This window comes from Odocoileus virginianus, chromosome 2 (assembly GCF_023699985.2).
Source record: "Odocoileus virginianus isolate 20LAN1187 ecotype Illinois chromosome 2, Ovbor_1.2, whole genome shotgun sequence".
Taxonomy (NCBI): Eukaryota; Metazoa; Chordata; class Mammalia; order Artiodactyla; family Cervidae; genus Odocoileus; species Odocoileus virginianus.
The window spans coordinates 45,857,573-45,884,590 of record NC_069675.1 but is presented as its reverse complement, the minus strand read 5'-3'; the positions used below and the strand labels follow the sequence as shown (position 1 = coordinate 45,884,590).

Below are 27,018 nucleotides of genomic sequence, written 5' to 3'. Positions count from 1 at the left end.
CTCTCCAGGGTGATCTAGGTCTGGAAGGGGCTGTGCAAGGAAACGTTTCAGAGTGTCATTAATGCTAAGAATTCTGGGGGGGGGGTGGTGGTGCACAGTTCCTGAGGTACTAGCCTGCTGTTTCCCCTTTGCCTGGCAAAGAAATCTACTCTCTTCTCCTACACTTGAAAGAAAAAAAAGAATGTGCATGTGTGGACAACACTACTTTAGCAAAACAGATGGCTTTATCATACCTAGAATCCAGTGGGACCCTCTGCACACAGCACGCAGTCTGGAGGAATTGGTGTTGCCTGGGACCAAGCTTTCTGCCCCCTGGCCTGGCTTTAACATTTCCTCTTCTGCCCTCCAGTTTCTCAGCAGGTTGCGTGGCGCTGCCGGCTTTAATTAACATCAAAGCTGTGATCGAACAGAGGCAGTGCACTGGCGTTTGGAACCAGAAAGATGAGTTACCTGTGAGTGCCGTTTCCTATTGGTTATTACCTCTCCTGTCAAGAGAAGAACGTGGATGCAATGGACTTTAAATGCTTATTTTGCCTTTTAATCAGGAAACTTTATTGTAGCCATTTGACAGGGATTCTTTTATCTGTACGGAGACATAATTAAACAGTAAAAGCAGGGTAGGTAGGAGTGTTAGCCACTCAGTCATGTCTGACTCTTTGTGACTCCATGGACTGTAGCCAGCCAAGCTCCTCTGTCTGTGGAATTCTTCAGGCAAGAATACTGGAGAGGGTTGCCATTCCCTTCTCTGGGGGATCTTCCCCACCCAGGGTTCAAACCCTAGTCTCCTGCATTGCACGCAGATTCTTTACTATCTGAGCCATAGGTACATTTTGGAGGCATTGGAGTTTTCTTACCATTTTGACTTAGAGCAGCAGCGACAGCTAGTGAAGGAAGAAGTCAGAAGGGGGAAAGGTGGATATACTGAGGCATGTGCGGAGTTCTAAGTGCTGTCGACTTAAAAAAAAATGTATGAGAGTTGTGAGTTAAGTTTTATTGAGGACAGAATGAGGACCGCAGCCTGGAAGACAGCACCTTAGATAGGTATGAGGAGATGCAAGGATTGGGCTCATAAAATCAGTTCCTGAAAATATTTAACTATCGGAAGACCTGTTGCACCAGTTTTACTGGAGCACAGGGTGCCTCACTCCTGTTCACCCTGCACTACCCTTCAGGGTGTCTGGAAGGTCAGCATCTACTCTGGTCACTTGCCAGCCCTCTCTCTTCTCAGAGCGGTAGTTTGTCCATCTCTAAAATGGGGACCATCCTTCTCTTTATGGGGCTGTTAAAGGCTCGATAGAGATAACAGAGGAATGCTTAGAATAATATGGGACACACAGTAGGTAGTCAGGTTTTGTTGCCATAGGAGTTATGACATGGAAGCATAACATAGTTCATTGTGTGTGTGTGTGTCTGTGTTTTTCCACTAGGCCTCTGACAGTAGGCACTGGATCTTTGACAGGAATTCTCATTCCTGCCTGACTTGGTCACGGATCCCAAAGCCCAGAAATATGTATTTAGCTTTTCGCTTTTCTCCTGCCACCTTTGCGTGCAGGTTTATCTGCAGTTCCCTTGTAATTCCAGCTGATAACTGTCAGTTGGTTGCCCCAGCTTCTCCGAGATCAGTTCTGATTAAAGGCGCAGGTGCACGCCCAGCCCTGAGTGTGGTCAGGACACAAGCAGTACCCCGCGTGGCAGCTGCTTGTTGAAACAAGTGAAAAGCACGCGAGCCTTCCCTTGCTTTGCTGAGAACCTGGCAGTTTCCCAGTTGTATTGTCAGTGCCTGACGCTTGCAGCCTAGAACAGAGCACACCAAAATCTGAATTCACCCAGCGCCTATGTCAGGGGAATAAAGCAGTCGGGGGTGGAAGGGAATGATCTGGTTATTTATCTCGGGATCGTTGTTACACTCTGCCAACTTTCTTGGAAGAATCTGGGCAATATAGACTTTGCTGTTGATAGCCATTTGAGATTTAGAAGAAAAGAAAACAGAACTGTTTGTGAAGCCTCTTGTCACATGCTAATCACTATGCTAAGGTGATTTCATTGCTTTTGTTTTGTTCACTGCAGAGAGAGATAGCTGATAGAGTGCTATGGGCACAGATGGATGGGGTGTGAATTCTCCGGCTGAAATTTAGTTTGAAGCCCTTGTTTCAGGTGGTTTCTCTGGACAGTTCCATACAAAACACGGGAAACCCAGATCTAAAGCCCACACAGCAGTCAACAGTATTTAGTCTGCCTTTAATGAATTAGCACACTGAATTGTATCAGTGTGTTGTGAAAACCATTGGCATTTCTGGTGAGTTTATTTATTTGGCCATGCTGTGCAGCATGTGGAATCTTAGTTCACTGACCAAGGATCGAACCTCTGCCCTGGCAGTGGAGGCACGAGCTCTAAGCACTGGACCGCCAGGGGAGTCCCTTGGTGTTACTCTTTCACACATCTTGAGTCTTTGAGAGTGTTTAACTTCCAGAGTATTGCCTTGCCTTTGACCTTTGCTTTCAGGCATTAGAATTTGGTTTGCTATATAGTGTTATAAATAATGTTGAAGATTGATTTAGAATGATGAGGTAATACTTTGAGTCCCTAAGACTGTCCATCTTTGAGTTAGTTTAGAAGAGTGTTGTAAAAAGTTACCTTCGTATGAGCAGGTTTGATGAATGTTCTTTACTGCAGAGTATATACTGGCATATGGATGGTTTCCTGAAATATAACTTGAGTCCTTTACCTTTTTAAAAACAGATTGAAGTGGACCTTGGTAAAAAGTGCTGGTATCATTCGATATTTGCCTGTCCTATTCTTCGTCAGCAAACAACAGATAACAATCCACCCATGAAATTGGTCTGTGGTCATATTATATCAAGAGATGCCCTGAATAAAATGTTTAATGGTAGCAAGTAAGTGTCTTGACTTTTTAAATGTTAGTAATATATATATGTCGAACTTGTTGGACATAGCTAGAATTTAGAAATATGTAGATTTACTTATTTAGTGGGTGGTATCTGATCTTTTCTCAATCTAAAGACTGAGAAATTTGTTCAAGAATTTATTAATTAGATTTTTAAAATACAGTCTCAAAGCTATTTCTAGCATAGGCAGCTAGAGAATTTCTCATTGGAGTTCATTTCAGACCCATTACAGCGAAGTCTTTCTTTGAAGAAAAGGCCCTGAAGCTGTTTGTGCCCTTCTCAGCAGCTGAATGGGGGAGGGTGGCAACTTGGTTCAGACCATGCTGGTTTCTGATGCCCCCACAGCGTGTCGTGTGCCACCACGGGCATGTAGGCCACTCTGAACAGTTGTCTTTGTTTTGTTTTCAAAATACTTTTCACTGATCGCCACTGAAGAAGAGCCTTGCAATTTAGGGTCTGGCTTGGACAGTGTTTATTTTTAACTGTTCCTAAGCATGGCTGTTCTATTAAGGGAAAGCACAGTTATAGACGTGCACAAGCAAGCATATCTGTGAGTGTAATTGTTACAAGATACTCTGTAACTAGATAAAAATTGAATGCTCAGTACTGATCCTGTTTCTTGATTCAATCTTTTCTCTCTTGTCTTTAGATTAAAATGTCCATATTGTCCAATGGAACAAAGTCCAGGGGATGCCAAACAGATATTTTTCTGAAGAAATAACTTTAGTTTGCAATTTGTAAGTGAAACTGAATCGAGGGTGCATTTCAGAAGAGAACGTTCCATTTAATGCAGCTAACCAAGGACTCCCATGTTTCTATAAGCTAATGCTCCAGAAACTTTGCCAACATCTTAGTGTGTACACACGGTGGGGAGTGCTCCAGTTGGATATTATCATAGGGCTTTATTATATTCTTGGTCTTCATTTCTGATCAAGTAAATACACCAGCAGTTGTCATTCAATGCAGGTTTTTGTACTTAATTATATGGTGATTTTTTTACTTTTTAAGAGCAGAAACAGAAATTTACCTTCCTGCCATGTGTTTAATAGTTCTCCTGCTTTTACTTTGGTCATTCTCCTGATAACTGTAAGCCTTGAGAATGTTTGTGAAGAAGTTTTATTTCCTGTTATGTAACATAATTAAATGAAAATCTTTCAGAAAAAAAAGTTTGATAAACTGATTGTGGTTATGAAACTCATCTGCAGGGTTTTGTTTTTGTTTTGCTTAAGGAAGAAAGCTGTGATAAATTGCAAATTTGCTTTCTGATATTTTCCTCTGCTCCAGCTCTCACTGAGGAGTCAGCAGACCTGCACCTGAGCTGTGCTGGTAGCTCCAGCAGGCTGCCTGTTGCAAAATTCCATAATGAATTTATTAGCAGGTCGGTGTGAGCAGTCTTCCACTAGAACAGAGTGGAAGCAGTACTATTGTTTCTTTCCTTTTATTGCCAAGAGATGCTTGTTTTAAGAGTGTGTTCAATAAAAACAAAATTCTGATGTTAGAAGTGTTAAGTTGACATTTGCTCTCTTGGTCTTGGTAGCCCTCTTCTCTGAAATCTGCCTTCAGGACTTGGCTGTGTATATTGCATTTGTATATCATTGCAGACACAGTGTTGTGCATGTGTGTGTACATAGATATATACATGTGCACCAGCATCAAACATTGTGTATCTGGAAGGGAAGAAGCATGTTCCAGTCCTCAGATGCAGTTATCAGACTCATCACTTTCAGTCCTTAGAAGTTAGCAAATTTTCTGTAGCGCAGAATGTTTATTGCTGTTTTTTTGTATTTGAGTAGCATCCTGTTCAATGCCTCTCTTCTGCAAAATGTATCATCTCATTGACTGTGAATCTGTATATTATTCTGATGGATACAGATAATGATCGTTTCTCTTGTGAGGTATCTTCATTTAATGCACTGTCCGGAAATAGCCATGCGTGAGAGTCTTTCTCTGTATGATGAACTACAAGGAAAAGACGTCTGTGGACGCAATTCTGACTTAAACCCATGAAGTTACTTCATTTTGAGGAGAATGTCATATGGAAATCACCAAATACTTTGCAACTCTATATCATCTGACTCAGAACTGAATATCAACATAGGAAAACTTCCACGAGAAAATGAAGAAAGGAGACGACACAGAAGCAAAGAGAAACGTGACGCTTCACATTTTAAACTGCAGACTGACTTTGTTTGCGTGGGCGGGGAGGAGGGTGATACCGGATTTGGTGCTCAGTTATTGGAAACTGGCAGCATTTGCTGTCATATATACCAGCCTGGATGGTTCATCCTGAAATGTTTACCAGGAGAGCTGGGATTTGTTTGTAAATGAAGGGGATACTGCTTGGTTGCTGTGTGTGGTCAGGCTGACGGTGAGGGTTGTCACTGCATGCCGTGGGGCTGAGCCAGGATTTGATTGGCCAGCTCAGTGCTCGCTTTGCCCGACTTCCTGCTTTGGCCAGCTTAGGGCTCAGCTCCACAGCTCTCCTGCTGGAACCTGCTGTCTGCTAAAGCAGTGAAGGAAGAGAGCAGAGAGTAGCTCCTCGGACTCCAGGAGAAGCTAGAAAGAAAACTCCAGGCAACACTTGGGCCGAGGATGTAAAAGTGATTCATCTTTTTTTCTTTCAGTTAAACACAGAGTGTCTTTTTTATTTTTTATTTTTATTTTTTTTTACCTTTTGCTCACTAGGCCAGATTTAGTTTTAGTTACAACTTAATTCTCACCTTTCCACCTCAAACACCCACACAATATTGAGGCTTTGTGTAAGGTTCCTACATTACTGACATTGCTCTGGAGGCCGGTGGTATGTGTTTTTGACAGCCAGACCCCACAGCAGCTGGCTTAGGCCCCTTTCAAGAAGAGAAGCCAGAAAAAGCTCTGCTTTATCCCTCTCGCAGTGTTGGCAGCCCCACTGACAATTTTCTATGCCGCTCGTGAAACTTTAGAAAGAATATGCTTTAATGGAAGCATCTGATTTTGCATTTGCCCATGCAGGGTCCTTGTGGTTCCCACTGGGCAGGGTTAGGGCCAAAAATTTGAAACTGTTGATCTGATAATTTAACATGCAAAGGATGTCTTGTGACCTTCTATAATTAAACATTACCGACTTAAAATTCACTGGTGACTAAATGTGAAGGAAAGAGGTGGATTTGAAGAGACCAGAGCTTAACCAAAGATACAGAAATGCAGCATGCTGCCCTTTCAACTCTAGAAACACCTTCCCCGATTGTGTCAGGACCAGGTCGTCACTGACACTGTCAGTGCAGTCGTTGCACTCTGCTTTCTCTTGCAAAAGGTCGTGATAGAGCCAAGGTTTTTACCGTCAGATTAATGATAACAGTGTGCATTTAAAACAGAATCTGAGTGATTTCTTAAATCTCTTGGAAACTATTTCCATTTCCCAGGCTCCGACAGAGGCCATGGAACTATGCTAAACCAATAAAACCTTATCAGATCCTTACATTCTGATTTAGAGCCACTGTGCTTTCAAGTACACAGTGAAGTGCAGTGGCGAAGGTTGTCTTTTGATCTTTTTTCTCCTTTGTGCGATCATCACTGATGCCATTTCTGTCATTTTAGTGGTGATTTTATGATACTTCTAATACATAAATGAACGGGTATTGGTGCCTCTTGATTTTTAAAATTTTGAAGAGAAGAGCCACCTCATAATTCATAGGGTGTATGAGTATCTTGTGAGTGTATGAGCATTTGATTGAACCTAAGAAAGTGATGAAGCAAATCTTACTGATTTTTCTGTAGCAGCTGATGTATACGGACACACTAAAACCCACATCTCATTATGTGGGGAATGAAGATCCTTTTTTTCCTCTCCAAGTAGTCCCACGGGTTATGCAGTTTAAGTTCAGTATATTGTATGCTGTGAGTTATTTTCCACCTCGGTGATTTCACCCTCTGGGACAGTAGATTTTGCAAAAACCAAGAACTCTTGGTTTATCGGCACAAGACAAGCTGCTGGTAGACATTAACCCTCCGGTTTTCCAGCTCAATCTCTGATTAAGTGGATTGACAGGCTGGCCAGTCTGCTTAGTCAGCTGACTCAGGTTAATTTCAGGGAAGGCATGGAGGCATGTTTGGTTAACTTCATCGCTAGGCTGTGTAAGGTGAAGACACAAACCAAATACCTTTCATTACTTATCTCTACTTGCATCATCCTTGGGAACACTAGAATGCTGTGGTCTTGAGGGAATGTCATTGGCAAAGAACACGCAGGAGATTTGGTGCTCTGTGAGGCCGTCCAGCGATGGCAAGTGTTTTGCAGCACAGTGGTGTTTACCATAAACAGGTACAAACTTCACAAACTGTGCTTATTGAAGGAGAATTGAAAAGATACCAAAAATAGAATGACAAATGTATTTTAATTGCAGATGAGGCAATTAGTTTTAGGGCAGGTTTTTCTGCTGTTGATTTTACTTCAAGACGTAGGGAGAGAAAACACTGTAGTTTTCAAGACATTTCCCTCTACGGTTTTAAACTGTAGTGAGCATATGCTTCATTTACTTCCAAAGAGGCAGAAACAGCTGGAATTGGCTTATCGCACATGCTTTGTTTGGTGTTATGGGTGATGACCTACACGCTTCTTTTAGCAGTCACTTAATGTTCTCCAGCAAGGCAGATGTGGGGTTCACTAGGACTTAGTGCCTGACATTTTTCTTTTGGGAGGGGGTGGGACTGAATGTATCGGGGATGGGAGGGTAGCAGGAGAAGAAATGGGAGAATGAGTGAGTGTGCATGTGTCTGAAATTCACCATTTGCCCCCACCTGTGTCTCGCTGAACAGGTATTTAATGTATTTCGCTCCTGACTGCAGTGTGCATGTATTTTTTTTCCCTCCTCCATGTTTTCTAAACCTACACTTAAAAGGATTCATCAGATCATCTTTTTCAGATGGCTCAGGATTGCATTTCTTTTGCTTACCCTGTGCTCTTGGGTTCTATAGTATTTCTATAATTATGTAACAATAGTGTTGCACTGTAATCTATCATATAGAGCTATATGTATGGAAAATTTTGATCAGTTTTTTTTTTTAAGAAATGTATTCTGTTTGCAAAGGCACAATAAAGTTGCATCTTATAGACTATAGGCAATAAAGCTAACAATAAACCTTATTTAACACAAACCATATTCACATTCTCTGTTCATTTGATCTTGAGAAAAAGTCGAGCGTATCTGGTAGTTTCAGGGATCTCATTTTAACTTAAAAGGTTCTGCTATATTTAATTTATAAATTTCAGACATATAATAGAGTTTTGGGAAACTATAAGAAATGCTTTGTTAATGTGTGTATTCCTATGTAAAACACATGGCTTCTCCTGTGTATATTTTTCAAAATTAAAGAAATGCACATTTGAAAAGTGTTTTGTGGAACCAGTCTGTATAAATGTGACAGGTACCAGAGGCGGGAGGGAGCATGGAGGTGAGAGAGCATTACTGTCTGCCTTTGCTGAGGGTCTGCATGTAAAGAGTTTAAGAAAATATCTTTGTCACCATCTCATCCTTTTCCTGTTGCCACCAGCAGTGTGAGAGGAGTTGTTGGTTGGGCACCGTCCCCAACTTCTAAAGGGGGATTGGGTTGATAATTACAGGTTCCTGCCCGTCATGTTCATCCTGTGGGTGCCTGGGACCCCCTGACCAAGCAAACAGTGGGCAGATGAGCCCAGAAACAGCTGCTGATGGAGGAGGGTGGCTACACCCAGCTTTGCCAAGGAGGAACAGAGGATGCATTGTCTGTTTTCCTCCGTGACACCCTAGGTGGTAGAGACCCAGAATCTCTTTGTGCTGCTTCTGTATTTTCTGAGAGAGAAAGACTCATTCTCATCTGAGATTTTCTGAGAGAGAAAGACTCATTCTCATCTGAGATTTTCTGATGAATCCCACACCCAGTGGCATCTGGAGCTAGGAGGTCCAGGAGGCGTAGATGAAACCTGGCATCGTCAACTATCCCTGCAGCATTTGGGGTTCTCCAGATTACAAGTGCAGTCTTCCCTGGTGGCTCCGCAGTAAAGAATGAGCCAGTGCAGGAGACAGGAGTTCAATCCCTGAATCGGGAAGGTCCCCTGGAGGAGGAAATGGCAACCACTCCCAATTTTCTTGCCTGGGAAATTCCATGGACAGAGGAGCCTGGCGGGCTATAGTCCATAGGGTGGCAAAGAGTCGGACACAATTTAGCAACTAAACAAGACTCAGTAGCAGCATCACCTGATAGCTTTTAGAACTGCAGAATTTCAGGACTTAGCCCAGACCTACTGAATCTGCATCTGTGTGCTCCAGAGAAAACTTACTTCACAATGAGTTCTCCGGATGCTCTTTTATTTTGTCTCATTGACCTGGGGGTTTTTGCAGAAACTAACAAAATGACTGGCAATTTGTTGTGTAAGTGAATATTGAAACGTCTCCAGTGAATAACGTTTGGATAACAAAAGCAAACTCAGGGAGATTGTTGATGGACAGAGAAGCCTGGCGTGCTGCAGTTCATGGGGTCACAAAGAGTCGGACATGACTTAGCAACTGAACAACAATAACCAAAGACGTATTATAATATGTCTCTGGTCACTAATGTGTTGTATGTGCATGCATGCTAAGTTGCTTCAGTCATGCCCAGCTCTTTTTGATCCCAGGGACTGTAACCTGCCAGGCTTCTCTGTCCATGGGATTCTCCAGGCAAAATTACTTGAGTGGGTTGCCATGCTCTCATCCAGGGGATCTTCCGAACTCCTGGATCAAAACTGCGTCTCTTACATCTCCTGCATTGGCAGGCAGGGTCTTTACCACTAATGCCACCTGGGAAGCCCGTTATTGATTGATTGTTGGTCTCTCAGTCTTCCAACTATTAGCAACCCCATAGATTGGGGCCCTCCAGGCTTCTTCATCCATGGGGTTTTTCAGGCAAGAACACTGGCGTGTGTACCCATTCCCTTCTCCAGGGCATCTTCCCAACCCAGGGATCAAACTTGGGTCTCCTGCGTTGCAGGCAGGTTCTTTACCACCCGACCCACCAGGGAAGACATTATTGCATATCCTCCCTCTTAAATGTGGCAGATAAGGGTCACGTGTACTGAACAAAATTTAACCTTGATGACTAAGTTATGAGTCATCGAGAAAAGTTAAATTTAGTGTGCTTTGAACTCTTTTAGTACAGTTATCTTAAAAATCAGTGTATTTCTTTAGGCATCCAGGTAACTGAGAGACTATTTGTTTTATTTGTTGTTGTTCATTCACTAAGTTGTGTCGACTTTTTCAACCCCGTGCACTGCAGCACACCAGGCTTCCCTGTCCTTCACTATTTCCTGGAACTTGCTCAAACTCATGTCCGTTGAGTCAGTGATGTTATCGAACCGTTTCATCTCCTGCCACCCCCTTCTCCTCCTGCCTTCAATCTTTCCCAACATCAGGGTCTTTTCCAGTGAGTTGACTCTTCATATCAGGTGGCCAAACTATTGGAGCTTCAGCTTCAGCATCAATCCTTCCAATGGATATTCAGGGTTGATTTCCTTTGGGATTGACTGGTTTGAGCTTGCTGTCCAACAGACTCTTCAATAGTCTTCTCCAGCACCACAGTTCCAAAGCATCACTTCTTTGGCACTCAGCCTTCTTTATGGTTTAACTCTCACACCTGTACATGACTACTGGAAATTTGCAGCATGGCAAAATGCATTTTCCACCCCTTGCCACCAAAACAGGGAAAAATGAGCACCGAAGATGTAAAATACTGGCCTTTTGTCATGGCAAAATAAAGACTGAAAAATGCACCTTCTGATGCCCCTCACCTCCCCTGCTACCCCCAGAGAAGCTTGAAGATAAACAGTATCCCAGCAAACAGAAATGTCACTTCCCAGAGGACACTCTTTCCTACTTTTTTTCTGGCAACCAGTAAGAAATTAGTATAACCCTGTATACATGTAAAATTTATAATTCTCGAAAGTTTTACAAAAAACTACCTAGTGCTTATTATTTGGCTTATGCTTGTTAAGACAATTGATTTCATGACTCTAATGGGTCAGAATCCACTATTTTTAAAAGCCTTGCATTGGGAATTCCTTGGCGGTTCAGTGTTTAGGAATCTGCATTTTCACTGCCAAAGGCCCACAAGTCATGAGGCACAGCCAAAATAAAAAAAGAAGCCTTGCACTAAGGGATGATAATGGAATGATCCATTCACAAAGCTTCATTGAAATCGCTGTTAATATGTATGGTGATACATTTTTGTTTTTCCAAAAATCTTTTCCTTGCAGTGGGTTGTGCTGCTCTTGTGAGTCTTCCATACTAGCAAATGTAAAATAGCTAAACATTAGAAGCACTGTCTTAAGCAAGGGCGCTTGTGTGTCAGGGAATTTCTTGTTTCCTTAGCTACGTTCTCCTCCAGCTCAGAAAAGTGCAAAGTGCTTCAGGCTAAATATCAGCTTGTGCAACAGAATCCATTAGTAACTTAGGCAGATGTGTGCCTGTGAAATGCAGAAAGTAACATAGTATGACAGCTTCAGTCATTCAACATAGAATTTTTTTTTCTTAAGTGCCAGGTATTAGGAAGAAGCAGAGTCCTGGGCCTCCAGGAGCTTATGGACTTCCAATAGGTGCAGAAAGGTAGAAGAAAACCAAGATCCTGTAGTGTGGTTAATGCCCACCATTGACCTAACTACTGCAGGATGATGGGAGGGAAAACAAAGAAGAGATGTAATGATTCGAGTCAGGGGGTGGGAGGGTGGGAGCGAGTGCAAAATCTTAGTTCCCCATCCAGGGATTGAATCAGTGACCTCAGCAGTGGGAGCCTGAAGTCCTAACCACTGGACCGCCTGGAAATTTCCTGATTTGTGTTTTTTAACTTATTTATTTTAATTGAAGTATAATTGCTTTACAATGTTGTGTTAGTTGCTGCTGCACAACAATGTGAGTCAGCTGTAGGTGTTCATATATCCTCTGCCTCTTGAGCCTGCTTGTCACCCCCCCATCCCCCCCCCCCCCCCCCCCCGCCCCGAGGTTGTCAGAGAGCGCCGAGCTGAGCTCCCCGTGCTATATAGCAGGTTCCCACTAGCTATTTATGTGTTTTTAAGGTCCACTCTGGCCACAGTGGAAATAAAGGTGGCTGGGGAGAGGATGAGGTTAGACCCTGGGAGGGCCTGTTCAGTAGGTAATGAAGGTGAGTGTGAGTTTTTGTTGAGCACAATAGGTCCTAGGGGGTAGTATGGTGAATAAGACAATCTTGGTCTCTCCTCTCAATGAGGGTAATCTGAGAGAAATTAAAATACAGCAAGATGATGTTTTTGTCACATGCGATGCTCCAGAAGTCTCAATATAGTGAAGCGTTCAAGTGTTCTTGTCTCTCAAGTGCTGGGACTCCTTGCTCTGATTGTTCTAAAAATCATTCCCATTTCTTCCTATTGTCTTCACTTTCTGGATGAGTTTCTAACTTCTCCACACTCTCCTTACGTAATTGGCTTCCTACACTATGTGAGCTTAGCGATGTTCTGCCAGTCTCCTGTAGGGATTCACCTTTTCACTCCGTTTGGAGACCACATTCAGCCACCGAGCAAGTGCTGCTTTTCAAATGAAGGACTTTGGTGTCATTTCCTGTCGGAAGCAAAGATGTGCCTTAAAATAAAAAGCAGGTTATTTGTTAGCATTCAAGACTGTTTTGGGAGCTTTCCCTTCTGAACAGATTAGAAATGGCATATGTATATCACCATGTGTAAAATAGATAGCTAGTGGGAAGCTGCTGTAGAACACAGGGAGCTCAACTCAGTGCTCTGTGATGGGGGTGGAGGTGAAACGCTCAAGAGGGAGGGGAGATATATATATATATATGGCTGAATCATGTACCGCAAAAACCAATACAAGGAGATGAGATGGTTGGATGGCACCACCGACTCAATGGACATGAGTTTGAGCACACTCTGGGAGATAGTGAAGGTCAGGGAAGCCTGGCGTGTTGCAGTCCATGGGGTCACAGAGTCAGACATGACTTAGTGACTAAACAACAACGAAGCCCAATTTTTAAAAAATGCATTTCGGATTTCCTTTCGTAGCACAAGACTATGTTGCTTTTAGTTCATTTAGATCAGTGAGCGCATCAGCCCTGCAGAGGAATTCCACAGGAAATTGTTACATTGTCATGAAAGCTTTGAGAAGTGGTTCTGGAAATGTGGGCTGCGGGCCTGTGTCTGTTTGGTGAGTCTCAGCAGCACAGGTGCAGTAAGCTATCAGGTTTGTGTGGTGGCTTCATGCCATCAAGGGACCCACAGTCTTGCCGTGTGGCCTCAGTTTCACCTCTGATCATGTCTGTGTTCCAGGCAGCAAGGAGGAAGCAAGTGGGGGGAAAGAACAAGTTTCCCCCTAGGTTAGCCCTTTTGAAGTTTTTCCTGGAAGCTCTACCCAGTGACTTACTAGCCACACTTGGCTGCAAGGAAGTCTGGGTAATGTAGTCTTTGAGCCAGGCACATTGCTGCCTATAATAAAAGGAAGGTTCTGTTAGGAAGGAAGAAGGGGTGAATGGCTGTTAGGAAAGTAACTTGTGGTCTCTGCCATAAGATGCACTTAACTGTGCATCTCAGCCAGGTAACAGGTGAAATTTCATTCACAGAATGAAATTAAGTCATCAACACCAGTAGTCAATGCAACTTCTCACCTGTCCTGAGATGTGAGACAAATGAGTTTGCTATTACTGGAATATCTCCTTGAACTGCATTTCTTGGCCTCTGGTGGTATTCATGGTAGAAGCAGGAACCTCACCCTAATTACAGACAGAAGCTCTATTCTACACTTGTTCTAGAACATTCTTCTTGCCATGTGTCAAATTTCAGAGCCAATGATGACCTCTGTTTTTAATATTGGCCTGTGTAGGTAAAAAGTGTGCATCTTGGTTTTGAGATGCTTATAAAGCATTTTTAAATGCTATATTGGAAGACCCAATTTTATTGTATTTTGCTTTATTGTGCTTCACAGATACAGTGCTTTTTTTAAACAAATTGAAGGTTTGTGGCAACCCTTCATCTAGCAAATTTACAGGTGCCATTTTTCCAAGAGCATTTGCTCACCTTGTGTCTCTGTCACATTTTGGTAATTCTAGCAATATTTTAAACTTTTTCATTATTATATGTTATGTGATCTTTGATCAGTAATCTTGGATGTTACTGTTGTGACTTGCTGAAGGTTCAGATGATGGTTAACGTTTTTTAGCCACAAAGTTTTAAAAATTAAGGTATGTGCATTTTTTAGACATAAAGCTATTGTACATTTGATAGACTAGGCTATAGTATAAACATAACTTTTCTATGCACTGGGAAATCAGAAAATTCTTGTGATTCACTTTATTGTGATATTCATTTTATTGCAGTGGTCTGGAACCAGATCTACGATATATCAAGTATACCTGTATTTGCCTAATTTTAAAATTAAAGACAGACTATAAAATAATCAATATAGCAGGGCATTTAAGAGTTTGGCATATGGGATTAGATATGAGTTCAAATCCTGATTCCACCAAATTCCAGTTGTGTGATCTTGGGCAAGTGATAGAAACTTCCATCCAACTTCCCTGGTGGTTCAGTGGTTAAGAATCTGCCTCCCGTTGCAAGGGACACAGGTTCGATCCCCGGTCCAGAAAGATTCCACATGGCGTGAGGCGACTAAGCCCATGAGCCACTACTAATGAGCCCACACTCTAGAGTCCACTCACTACCACTAGAGAAAAACCTGCACAGCAGTGAAGACCCAGCACAGCCATAAATAAATAAAGTCTATGCCTTAAAAAAAAAAAAGAAACTTCCTATCTATGCCTTAGTTGACCCATCTGTAAAGTAGAATAATAGTTTCTACCTCATGGTTTTGCGTGCGTGCTAAGTTGCTTCAGTTGTATCCTACTCTTTGTGACCCTATGGACTATAAACTGCCAGGCTCCTCTGTCCATGGGATTCTCCAGGCCAGAATCTGGAGTGGGTTGCCATGCCCTCCCTCCTCCAGGGGATCTTCCCAGTCCAGGGATGGGATCTTCCCAGTCCAGGGATGGAAGCTGCATCTCTTACATCTCCTGCATTGGCAGGCAGGTTCTTTACCACTAACCTCACCTGGGAAGCCCCACCTCATGGTTTTGATGAGGCCTAAATGAGATACCTGGCCCACCGTGAATGCTGAATAGCTGGTAGGTAGGTTTTATTTCATTAAGCCAATAAAACATGAGACGCATGACATATGCAAATCATAGCCAGCTCAGAGAGAGAAGAAAACGGGGACTGGTAGCTGGCGTTTCAGAGGTGAACTGGGCTCACAGGGACGGGGCCTTCAGTAGGTGCTGAGATGAGCAACAGTAGAGCACAAGCATTTCATATTGTTTCTGCTGTACAGTTTCACATCTGCCTTGCTGGAGAATATTCAGTGACTGCTAAAATGAGTGTAGGTCATCACATGAAACAAAGCACGTGCTATAAGCTGGCTGTTTCTGCTTCTTTGGAAGTAAATGAAGCATATGCTCACTACAGTTTATAACTGTAGAGGGAAATGTCTTGAAAACTACACTGTTTCAAGGATGGTAAGACTCTTGCCACACAGGGAGGGTGTGGCACTCAGGATGCCAGGCTGAAGGGAGCTGCTCATCACGCAGTGCAGAGGCCGTGTGCATCTGAGACTGACCTCTTGTGAGATGTGTATCTGTATCTCTCCCAACCCTGGAACAGAGATCCCTGCATATACATAGTACATGGACCCCTCAGGAATGACTATTGTGTACCCCTTTTATGGATATATATATAAGATAAGTTGGAAGAATCAGACACAAGTGGCTGCATTCAGAGTATAACTGGTACAACAGTAATCTTAACAAGTTTAGTACACGTTCATTTTTTCAGGATATGTTTGTTACTGTGTTCCAGAAGCTGTTCTAGGCACTGAAAAAAAATACATATATTCTTTCCAACAACCTTTTGAGATACAGACTATTGTTACCCCCATTTTACAAGTGAGGAAACTGAGGTATCGAGGCATTATCATTTGCTGGAGAATGCACAGTTAATTTCTAGCACAGCCAAGAAGATGTTTTCAGTGCCTCTGCATTTAACCTAATCTCAGGTAACTGAGGCCTCCTGCAGTTCCCTTTGGTGGAGAAGAACGACTCAAGTCTGCTTTTAGGAATAGCTCATAAAATCACGGCTATCGTAAAATTGGCTATTGTAAAATCATGTGCAGGAAGGATTTGCACACAGGCCCAGCGCAGAAGGGAGGGGCAGCTTCTTGCTGGTTAAAAAAAAAGAGAGAGAGTGTTCTCTTTGACCCACTTGCTAAACTGTCTCAGGGGATTTCCGTAGGGTAGGCTCTCTTAAAGCAGTTTAAAAGCTGAAAAAAAGAAACAACCAATTTCTCTTTTTCTTCAACAATTAGGCTATGGTCTTGATAAGAGGATGCATCCTTATGAAATGTCGAAACTAGATTCTGTCCAGCTGAACCAAGCTTACTGCATAGTACAAAAGTGATTTCTCTAAGTTCCTGTTTTTCAGGGTCCTAAAATGTGTTGTGGGCATCTTTCATGTAGGAAAATTGGTAAAAACCACTGCTTCAGGCTAGAGATTGGCAAGTTAAAAAAAAAAAAAAAAAAATGACTCTTGGGACTGAGGCCTCCAGCTCTGAACTGTCGGTCCTTCTCCGGCACGTGTGGAACAAGCAGGCTGTCTGTGGTCTCCAGTGAGCCCTGAGCCTAGATTCGCAGCCCACCCCTGGCGTGCCCGAGGCCTCCTACTCTGTACACGCTGCTATTTTCTTCCTGGTCTCGAGGGCCGGTTCTAATGATTGCTTTTTCCTGTGTTCATATTTTTAATCTCCAAACTGTTGTTTTACCATTTTATTTGTGGTGAGTGAAGAAATTCTTTCACGTATGTGTTGGTGGCTCAGTCGTGCTGACCTTTTGCAATCCCAGGCACTGTAGCCCACCAGGCACAGATTCTTTGCTGTCTGAGTCAGCAGGGAAGCCCAACCCTTCGTGGAGGATATGAAAAAAAATCAGGGCGTATTTAACCGTTTCTGGAGCCTTATGGCTCCCATTTGCTCACACCTGAGCTGCAGGTTGGAGAAAAAATATAAAAGAATGTAGCCCAGAAAGAATGTGGCCCTTTTACTGTCCCTTCCTTTGAGGAATGCTCCTCCTCACCTCTTTCAGGAAACACTGAGACAGCCCCAGAGCCTGCAACCCACTCCAAGCTAGACCTCTGTCCCTGGGGTATGCCCCCTCCATCCCCGTTCTGGTTAGCTTGATAGGTTTGGGAGGAGGGGTCAGAGCCAGATTTTGTCTTGAAGGAATGTTCCCAGTTTCTCTTCTGCTTTCCTACACTGAAGATACTTCTTCCTCTAGATTTTTGTTCTCTAAAAGTAGACTGCTTTTTAAAATTAAGGCTGTGGAAGGCCATTTCTAGAGGGCAGGGAAAGTTCTGTTTCTGATGTGGTGCTGGCTATGTGAGAGTTCATTGAATAACAACTTGGAATTGTATGCTTACAGTTTGTGTACTTTTCCGTATGTCTATTTCACCTGAAGGACAAAATGAAGATTTTGTGATTTATTATGAGAGGAGTAGCAACTCGTCTGTTACCAAGGAAGAAAAAATTAAGGAAGATGATACAAGAAGAGACGAATTGATTTTGATTGATGTGAAAATGGGGAGTCTGAGGTGAAAGTGGGCAGCGACCCAAGAATTTTAGGTATTTGTCCTCAAGATGTCTGCAACTTTTTAGTAGCGTTTGTTATTACAGTAGTGGAAGATCGGAAACAATTAACTATCAAGTAATGGTTAAATAATGGCACAACCAAAAATGAATTATGACTTTGCTATTAAGAAGTAAGCCATAAATGTTTGTTTATTAAAGCCACTTACAAAAGCATGCTGCTGCTGCTGCTGCTAAGTCATATAAAAGCATAGTGCAATCCCACTTTAAAAAGTTATATATTTTATATGTAGGCACAGAAAATAATCAGGAAGAATGTAGCCCATAATATTAACAATGGATTATCCCTGAGGTAAAGAATTATGGATGATTCTTACTACCTTAGCTACATTTTTTCTTCCAGTGAGCATGCATTTTTTGCAGAACACAGAAAGAAAGGAAATGCCTTGTAGGGCTGCAGCTGGGCTCTTAGCCTCCTCACCAGAGTCTGTCTGCCACGTCCCCTCAGCTGCTAGCCTGGGGTGGCCATGGCCCGTGCCAGCCTGCTCGGTCACAATTCTCCCTTTGCAAACTGTAAAAACTCACCGATGACCCAGGAGCATGTTTGAATACAGAATCCCAATGTTCAGAGAGAGTTGAACTCCATTCAACTTTCCTGACATTCAAATCATGCTTGCAGAGGGCGGCCTTTCCTCTCTCATGGGTCCCTCGGCAACACAAGGGCTGGGAGAACCATCTTGCCTCCAGGCTGGAATTTCTCAGAGACTTTCTTCAGAGGTCAGGTTGCTCATTTTCCAGGGTTCAGTTCACTCCTTCCACTTCACTGGAAGAATTCCTATCATCTGTATCATTTCACGCTTGATTATAAAAAAAAAATCTGATCCTGTTCAGCAGTCTCACAGAACTCTGTCAAGTTTTCTTGACCTATTTCATTATTTCATCGAAGCTCTGGGTGCATCATAGGTCTGTCTCAGGTGCTTCAGGCGAGGCTCTGGGTGCAGTCATGGGTCTACCACAGGTACTTCAGAAAAAACTAGTTCTCTTGAGGCTTGAGATCCAGCTCCCCACGCTGAGACAGAGGCCTCCGGAAGAAAGACCTCAGTGGTATGGAGTCCCTGGTAGGACTCTGATCCAGCTGTTCCCCATCTCTGGGCCTCAGCATCCTCCTTTGTAAAATGGGTGGAGGAGACGTTGGAGCTGAGTGGGTGCCGAGGCCCCCACCAGTTCTCACAGCCAGGTTCTGAGAACACAGCTTGCGGTAGCTCTGGCCTGCCCGCCCTCTACCCCAATATGGGAGCACAACAGCATGATAACCCTTGTGGTATGCCGTAGACACGACAGTCTTGTTTTGTATCGAAGTAAATAATAAAGAAAAAGTAACTCTTTCCACCCCACCCCCATGAAAAATAATAATAATGAGAAGGAAGGAAGCGCTGGAGAAATCAAAAGGGAAGGATTCTTTGCTCTCCATTAGGGGAGTTCTCAGTCTGAAGTCTTGTAGTGGCTGTTGCACGGGGCCCATCACCATGTTAGACATATTTCTCTGAAGGGCTGGGCTTGCCTGCTTGTCTGACCACGGGCCTGAAAGAGAGGTGGGTGACCGTCAATACAGCAAGAGCCCCTGCAATTTGATGCAGCATCCACCCGTGTCTACCCACACCCACTCCCACACCAGCTTCCCAGCCTTCATGGGGGTCTGAGGACTTGTCCCCAGGCCACCAGCATGGGACGGGGTGAAGGACCTCAGCAACCCTGCCAAGAACTTTCCTTGTGCATTCTTGAGATGAGAGGCTGGCGAACGTGCCCAAGGTCACGTAGCTAGGAGGGGTTGGAGCCAGCATCTGAAGCTAGTTAGTCTAGCTTCTTAGAGACTTTGTCAAGGTCTCCATGGAGGTGTGAGAGCAGGCTGATAACCAAGCCATCATCTGAGTTGATTCTCAGCCCTTGAGAGGATCACAGCGATAGGGGAGGATGTGAATGAACCACCATCTGTCAGTCAAGTAGAGCTACTTTACCTAAAAGTCCCTTTGATAACCCAAATTTGATGTGTTAATTCACTACTGGGCTAGCACCTTCTAAATGGGCTGATTCATCATGTCTTGTCTATACACACCATCCTTCAAAACCTCTGGGTTGAAGCTGAGCTGCCCTTGGTTATCACTGAGCTTATTAACTCAGGTGTGTGAATTGGCCATAGTTTTGATCTGCATGGTTTTATATTTTGGACAGGGTTTTATTCTCAGTTACTCATTTCAAAATTTCAGAAAAGATAGAGATAAGGGATAATTCTCCTTCAAAAACTTCCCAATATTGAAACGGCTAAAAAAATCCTTCTCTGCTCTTAAAGAGTATCCATTAGTATATCAACCTCTAGTATATGCATTGGAAATTTATTACATTTCCATTGTTAAAAAATAACACTGTATAAGACACTGAACTTGGGTTTCTGCAGAGAAATATCAAGGAGTGTGAAATGCAAACCTCAGGTATAAAATCTGAAACATTGTCATCTACTGGAAGGAACTGGTGAAGAGAGTTGGTTATCGTTAACTCCCTCTGCCCTGGCCCCCGACCACAAAGAGGAGCCTGGGCTTTGAACAGAAGTTGCAGCTCTCCTGCTTGCTAGCAGTACGGCCTCAGACAAGTCACTTAAGGTCCTAAGCCTCAGTTTCCTCATCTATAAAATGGTAACCACACTGACTACTTTAAGTGTTGTTATGAAACTTGAAACTTAAAAACTTTGTATATATTCATATATATAAAGCACTGGTAAACTTTAAGGTTGTTATGATTGAGTTGGCCAGAAAGTTCATTTAGGTTTTGGGAAAAACCTAAATGAACTTTTTGGCCAACCCAATATTACTGATGGGTGGCTCAGTGGTAAAGAATCCACCTACCAAGCAGCAAACATGGGTTTGATTCCTGGGTTGGGAAGATCCTCTGGAGAAGGAAAAGGCAACCCACTCCAGTATTCTTGCCTAGGAAATCCCATGGACAAAGAAGTCTAGGGGGGTCGCAAAAACTTGGACACGACTGAGCAACTAAACAACAGCATTATTGCTAGCTGACATGCAGGCATGACTCTGCCACCTTGGCTAGCTTCCCTGATCTCTGAGCCAGTGATCTGTAAGATGGCACTGTGGTATCCCCCTATCGGTTGCTGTGAGCATAAGGAATTCCCTGGGTGTGACTCCCATCACTCTGCTGGGCTAGAGAGGGCACTTGCTAGATGTCAGGGCAGTGCTGCCTCAGACTAAGCTGGAAGGAGAAAGGAAGCTGAGGCCTCTCTTTCATACACGGTTTTTCACTTATGTCTTTTCCTGGTCATTTCAGAGTGATCATGAGCTAGAATTGGATGAGGGAGTCACTTGAACTGCCAGATAGTTCTTTGCCTCTATCCCTGACTCCCCCTTCTTCCCCCTCCAGTCCTTGGCAGTAAATCAAGGCCCTGAGTTGCCACAGGGAAATGAGCAACTGAGGCCATTTTTTTTTTTAATCAAGTGATTTTTGGTTCAGGTGATAAAACTGACTCTCCCCCCCCCCCCACCCCTGCCAACCCCCAAAAGCTAGACCAAATCAATGGGAAAATTAAAAAGTTTTCTTAAGAAGACAACAAGACTCGGACTTCCTTGGTGGTCCAGTGGCTAAGACTCTGTGCTCCCACTGCAGGGGACCCAGGTTTGATCCCTGGTCAGGGAACTAGATCCCACATGCTGCAGCTAAGAGTTCACATGCCGCTGCTAAGGATCCTGTGTGCCACAATTAAGACCCAGTGCAGCCAAATAAATAAAAACTTTGAAAGAAAGAAATCAGTATTTATGAAAGAAAGAAAGAAAACAAGACTCAGACAGAATCGTCCAGATAAAAGAACCTCGGGGCTTTGGGGGCTTCCCAGGTGGCGCAGCAGTAAAGAATCCCCCTGCCAATGCAGAAGACAAAACAAAAGTGTGTTCGAGCCCTAAGTCGGGAAGATCCCCTGGAGGAGGAAATGGCAACCCACTCCAGTGTTCTTGCCTGGAGAATCCCATGGACAGAGAAGTCTGGTGGGTGTCCACGGGGTTGCAAAGAGTCAGACATGACTGAGCACGCGTGGATATAGGATTAAGTGGGGGAATTCTTCAGGTTAGGCCAAATAAGATGGACATTTCCTAAAATCACACTGCTTTGCCCGTTAGCCCAATTTGGCCTACATCTCCTCCCCAGTGTCAGCCTTCTGCCTGCATCTGTTCAGACACTATGGTAACTCCCTGGACCTCAGGGCTTTGGTGCCATGGCCTCTGTCTGGAAAAGATTCCCACCATCTGCTGCCTGGGGTGAGCAGGTCCAGAGATTATAAGAGACTGACCTGGGACATTTGCAGACACGTCTTCGGTTTCCTGGATAAGGAAAAAGAGGGGTAAAATGACTATCTCACCATGACCAATAGTTCCAAACATGATTTCTGCTTCACTTTTCCTATTTATTTAGGATTATAAGTTTTTTTTCTAGTGTGGCTATGACTATTTTATTCAAAGCAAACAATAACTACATCAACATTATAAAAAATACATCATAGGTGTTTGGTGGTCTGGTGTATAGGACTCCGCACTGCCAGTGCAGAGGGCCAGGGTTTGATCCTTGATCAGGAAACTAGATCCTACATGCTGAAACTATTAATAAAAGATCCCATATGCCCTGACTAAAACCCAGCGAAGCCAAATAAGTAACTATTTGGAAAAAATACATCATAATAAAGTAAATTTGTAAAATGACAGAGCATAATAATGATTGACACTGAAAAGAAGATTAATTTACTAAAACACAAGCTATAAAGCATAATATATTTACATTTTATGGTTTTAATAATTATTATTAAAAGTAAAAATTTGAAGTATAGTTGATTTACAATATTGTGTTAGATTCAGATGTACAGTAAAGTGATTCAGTTTAATATATATAAATATATTATATATATATATATATATATATATGTAAATATATTGGGCTTCCCTGGTGGCTCAGATGGTAAAGAATCTGCCTGCAGTGCAGGAGATCCAGGTTTGATTCCTGGGTCAGGAAAATCCGCTAGAGGAGGAAATGACAACCCACTCTAGTATTCTTGCCTGGGAAATTCCATGGACAGAGGAGCCTGGTGGGCTACAGTCCATGGGGTCCCAAAGAGTCGGATGTGACTGAGGGAATAACACATATACATATATATGTAAATGTACATATACATGTATATGTAAATAAATATTTCAGATTATTTTCCCTTATAGATAATTACAAGATATTGAATATAGTGCTATGCAGTAAGTAGCATTTAACTCTTGAGAACTGAGGTGAGGTCTTCTTTCCTACCCCTCTTCACATCAATTTAAAAAGCATTGCAAACAGACGTGGCTGAACGTGGGTTAGTACGGCCACGTGCAGTAGGATACAAATTGGGGTGGGGTCTCTCAAGGAGGGGGCCAAGGATAAACCACTGCCTGTAGTGGTTTTGACCCGGGCCTACTGGGCACTGGTCCCCGGGCCACAGCCGGGCCCCGCCCTGCCCCCATCCCCATCCCAGGCGTTTGTAATAAGCCCAGACTTGCGGGCTTTGCCGGTGGAACACCCCACCCCTGCCGCTGCCGCTCCGGGGATGGGGCTCTGCCTTCCTAAAGACTTCCTGGGGTGTGGAAAGAGAGGGGGTTTCCCCTGCGTTCTCTCTCCAGGAAAGACACAGGCAGTGCCTGGCCCTGCGGTGCAACTCGAAGTTCCAGAAATCCGAACCCAACTGAACTGCCCTCAAGGTCTGCCTAGAGCAAAGCGATGCAAAGATCGGGCTGAATCTTCCCGCGCGATTTCCCAGGACTTACGGCGGTAGCAGATGCCTGTGATGACCAACGACAGGAGAAGGACTGCGCAGGTCCCGACCAGGGGAGCCCAGATGTAGATATCGCAGGCGAAGTCCAGCCGGCTCGTGTCCACTGTCGGCACAGAAGACGCGGACATTTAGGAGAGGGCCCAGGATCCCCAACCCCACCCTGGGGACCCCTCCCCCCTCATCCCACCCCGGTGGCGCGGGCACGTCCCTTTCCCGGTTCCGGCTCTCGTTCCCCCACAGCTTGTGCTGCTAGGAAAATCAGTGGGGCCCCGGCGAGGGCCTTTGCCGCGCCCGCCTCACCTGCGCTGCCCGCCGAGGGCCGGCACACCTCTGAGCGCGGAGAAACAGACCTAGTCTGAGGCGCGATGGTGGGCGCCCGCGTGGATGGCCGCATCGCCGGCGTGGTGGCGGGCTTCGCTGCGGGAGCAATCGAGAGTGCTTAGGGGCCGCGTTGGAGCTGTGCCCGCGAACCCTCCCCACCTCTCCGCCAGCCTTTGCCAAGGGGGCGCTCCCTCCGGATTAGCCACTGGAGGAGCCGTAGAGGCTCAGCGGAGCTCGGCGTTCAGCGCAAGGAGATGCTGAAAGACCACCTGGTCGTCTGAGAGCACTGGGTGCCTTGGGCATAAACACAGAGGCCCGTGCCCCTCCGCCCGGCCTCTCTCCAGGGCCCCACCAGAAACCTCGAGGGCTTGGAGGAGGCGGGGGTGGGAGGGTGGGACACCCGCCTTCTACTGACCAGCAGAGGGAAGCTCAGATAATTTAAGTGCAATGACTGGCCCAGGATCAGACCAGCTCGGAACTCGAGCCCAGAGCAACCAGACCTAAAAGGTCACCTTGAATTACTACGCAGTCGCACCCTAGCCTCAGTTTCCTCGACTGTGAATTGGGGCTCGAACCCCAAGAGACTCGAAAGTAGCTGTGTCCGTGTGAAAAACGGACTCAGACGTGAACCCCAAAGCCCACCCGGGGCGCCCGAACCTGGCAAGAAGACAGGTACGAAGTTACTGAAGTACAGGATCGAGTTGCTCAAGACCGAGCAAAAGTAGTAGCCTTGGTCCTCCTGGCGGAAACTGCTCAGGGTGAGCTGGAATCTGGAGTTGGCGACCTTGGAGCCGGAAATGTGTTTGGGGTCCAGTCCCTCGGCTAGCTTGGGCCGTTGGCCGGAGAGGTACATTAGGAAGATGGGTCTGGGGTCGTCCCCGGGTATCTGGCGGAGCCAGGAGCACCCTGATGTCATGCCGGACTGCAGCAACTCGCATTGCAGCTCCACCTTCTCGCCCAGTCTGGTCTCCTTCTTCGTCGGCGACATCCGGAACGAGAGCGACCCGAGGACCGTGGCAGCATCTGCGGGGCACGGGCAGCGAGGCTGAGCCGGGAGCCCCGCGGGGCCCCCCCTCCCCACGGCCCCCCCACCCCATCCCATGCCAGTCCCGCCCCCGCCTCCCCCAGGGATCGCCAACTCACGGAGCAGCAGCAGGGCCAGGGGCAGGATCAGGGCGGTCGAGAGTGAGGCCATGGTGCGCTCCCTGCCGCGGAAGCTCCGAGGCGCGCAGGAGCCGGTGGATCACCGACGGGGCCGGGGGAAGTTTCGCCCTTCGACCGGCCGCCGAGCCCGATTTCGCATTCGGAGGATGTGATGTCACTTGAAGCCCCGCGGAGGAGAGAGTCGCCCTCCTTTTCGCGGTTGTCACCCTCCAGCCCAGAGAGCGGTGGGGGTGTGGGGGTCCGTGAATGGGGGCCGTCGAGGCAATCTGGCCGGGTGGAGAACAAGGACAAGGATGGATGGAAGTGGCCCTTGGAAGGCCTCTCTTGTGGGTGTGACAGAGGCAGAACATACAGATGAGAGATTTCTAGAAGGGAGGGTGAGCGAGCAGGAAGGCGAGAGAACTGTCCACTTCCTTTGACCTCAGTCACAGAGGCACTGGCACCGGCAACTTGGGGCTTTAGGCCCGGGAAGTGGGCCCTGTGGGCTGAGACCAAGAGGAGTTAGTGACTGGCCCACGTCTGCGGAGCTCGGACAGGGGAGTCTGGGTGCCCACAGAGAAAAAAACCTTCCTTCCATTGAGGAGATTTCCACCAGTCAGCCGGTCAGCAGTGTGTGGGGCTTGTGATTTTCTGCTCCTCACGCTCTTTCCTCAGCCGTGAAACCTGGCCACCACAGCCTCGTTCCTTCGAGGCCGCTGCAGCAGCCTCCACACTAGCCCCTGTTCTGGCCAGTCCCCCAACCACACTGCTGTGAACAGTATTCTCCAAAAGGGAATGTGATGGTGTCACTCTTGAAGCCTCCTGGTGACCTGCAGGTCTGCGTGGAAGCTCTGCGTGGAAGCTCAGCCCTGCCTTGGCTTGGAGCCTCTGAGTGCTGGCTCTGCCCAGCCCCCTGCCCAGCCTCCTGCCCAGGCCCCTGCCCTAGTCTTTCCTATTCACCCCCCACTACATGCCCATAGGATTATCTTATGGTGCGCTCAGTCAGTTATGGGACTCTTTGCGACCCTGTGGACTGTAGCCTGCCAGGCTCCTCTGTCCATGGCATTTTCCAGGCAAGAATACTGCCAGTGGGTTGCCGTTTCCTACTGCAGGGAAATCTTCCCAAGCCAGGGATCAAACCCGTCTCTCTTGTGTCTCCTGTGTTGGCAGGCAGATTCTTTATCACTAGCGCCATTGATGATCTGAACTGTGGGCTCCCCATGCTGGAATGCGCTTCTGTTTCAGCCCCTGGCCAGCTCTCAAGCCTTGGGACCTGAATCTCATTCTTCTGGCTCTGGGTGCTTGGCAGGCACATGTGTCAGCCTGGGTGGAGATGGTTCTTCCTGTCTGAACCTGACACACACACGGCCCCTTCCTTTTTTGTCTGCTGCTGTCCTGAAACCTTCCACCCCATAGTGGGTCCCCTCTCTCATTTCTTCCGGGTCGTCCCACTTTGCATCCCATAGTGCAGCAATCCCCAGACTTTTTGACATCAGGGACCAGTTTAGTGGAAGACAACTTTTCCACTGACTGGAGGCAGGGAATGGTTTGGTGAAGATTCAAGCACATTTTATTTATTATTATTATTATTACATCAGTTCCACTTCAGATCATCAGGCGTTAGATCCCAGGGGTTGGGGACCCCTGCCACAGTGCGTGCCCCGCATGCTGCTGTCCCCGGTTTCTAGAGACAAACCACCTGGTGTTATCTGTTCCATGTGTCTGCCCCATCCATGAGTTCTGCCCGGTGGCGAGGCCTATGTCCCAGACGTCACATGTCATATCACGGCAGGCTGAGCTGTGTTTGCAAAACTGCAAAACCCTCTTCATGAGTCTGAGCTTGAGTGTTGGATGGAATTTTTTTTTTTTAACTTTGATGTCAACCCTCTCCCTCACCCCTCTACCCGGGGTGTCCAAGGTACTTACTCTAACACACACCGTTTAACGTTTTATATTTAGAGATTTTTTAAAAAGTGTCTTTTAAATTACAAAAGTTATATATTATTGAAAAACTTCAGACAATACAAAAAAAGAGTATGGGGAAGTTTCCGTGTCTCAACTCTCCTCCCATTGTCCATTCTCTAGAGAAAACCACTTATGTATGCCCCTCATATATAGTCTATGCACAGATACTTATACATCATTTTAGAC

General features: G+C 45.4%; 2 protein-coding genes across 3 annotated transcripts in view; one reads left to right on the top strand and one right to left on the bottom strand.

Annotated features, from left to right (window-relative positions):
* The window catches only part of RMND5A (required for meiotic nuclear division 5 homolog A), a 61,991-nt gene extending 53,716 nt beyond the window's left edge, over nt 1-8,275 (top strand). For both annotated transcript variants that reach the window (XM_070479362.1, XM_020889472.2), the window contains 3 exons: nt 350-452; nt 2,741-2,895; nt 3,557-8,275. In XM_070479362.1, the coding sequence (XP_070335463.1) occupies nt 350-452; nt 2,741-2,895; nt 3,557-3,620 (322 nt within the window). In that variant the 3' untranslated portion in view covers nt 3,621-8,275. The remainder of the gene's footprint in view (nt 1-349; nt 453-2,740; nt 2,896-3,556) is intronic.
* A 9,454-nt stretch (nt 8,276-17,729) lies between these two features.
* On the bottom strand, nt 17,730-25,303 carry CD8A (CD8 subunit alpha). The gene is made up of 6 exons (XM_070479350.1): nt 24,868-25,303; nt 24,382-24,747; nt 23,704-23,820; nt 23,396-23,506; nt 21,901-21,931; nt 17,730-19,136 (listed from the first exon to the last, which is right to left on the bottom strand). The coding sequence occupies exons 1-6, from the start codon at nt 24,917-24,919 to the stop codon at nt 19,085-19,087; spliced, it is 729 nt and encodes a 242-aa protein (XP_070335451.1). The 5' UTR covers nt 24,920-25,303; the 3' UTR covers nt 17,730-19,084.
* Between the last annotated feature and the right edge of the window lie 1,715 nt (nt 25,304-27,018).

What these genes read in the sequence shown, in the direction of transcription:
- CD8A (XM_070479350.1), bottom strand. Translation starts at nt 24,919, where the DNA reads ATGGCCTCACTCTCGACCGCCCTGATCCTGCCCCTGGCCCTGCTGCTG. An exon ending in CACAGGCATCTGCTACCGCC is followed by an intron (nt 21,932 to 23,395) that starts GTAAGTCCTGGG and finishes TTCCTTATCCAG; the next exon opens with GAAACCGAAGACGTGTCTGC. An exon ending in CGTGTCTGCAAATGTCCCAG is followed by an intron (nt 19,137 to 21,900) that starts GTCAGTCTCTTA and finishes CCTCTCTTTCAG; the next exon opens with GCCCGTGGTCAGACAAGCAG.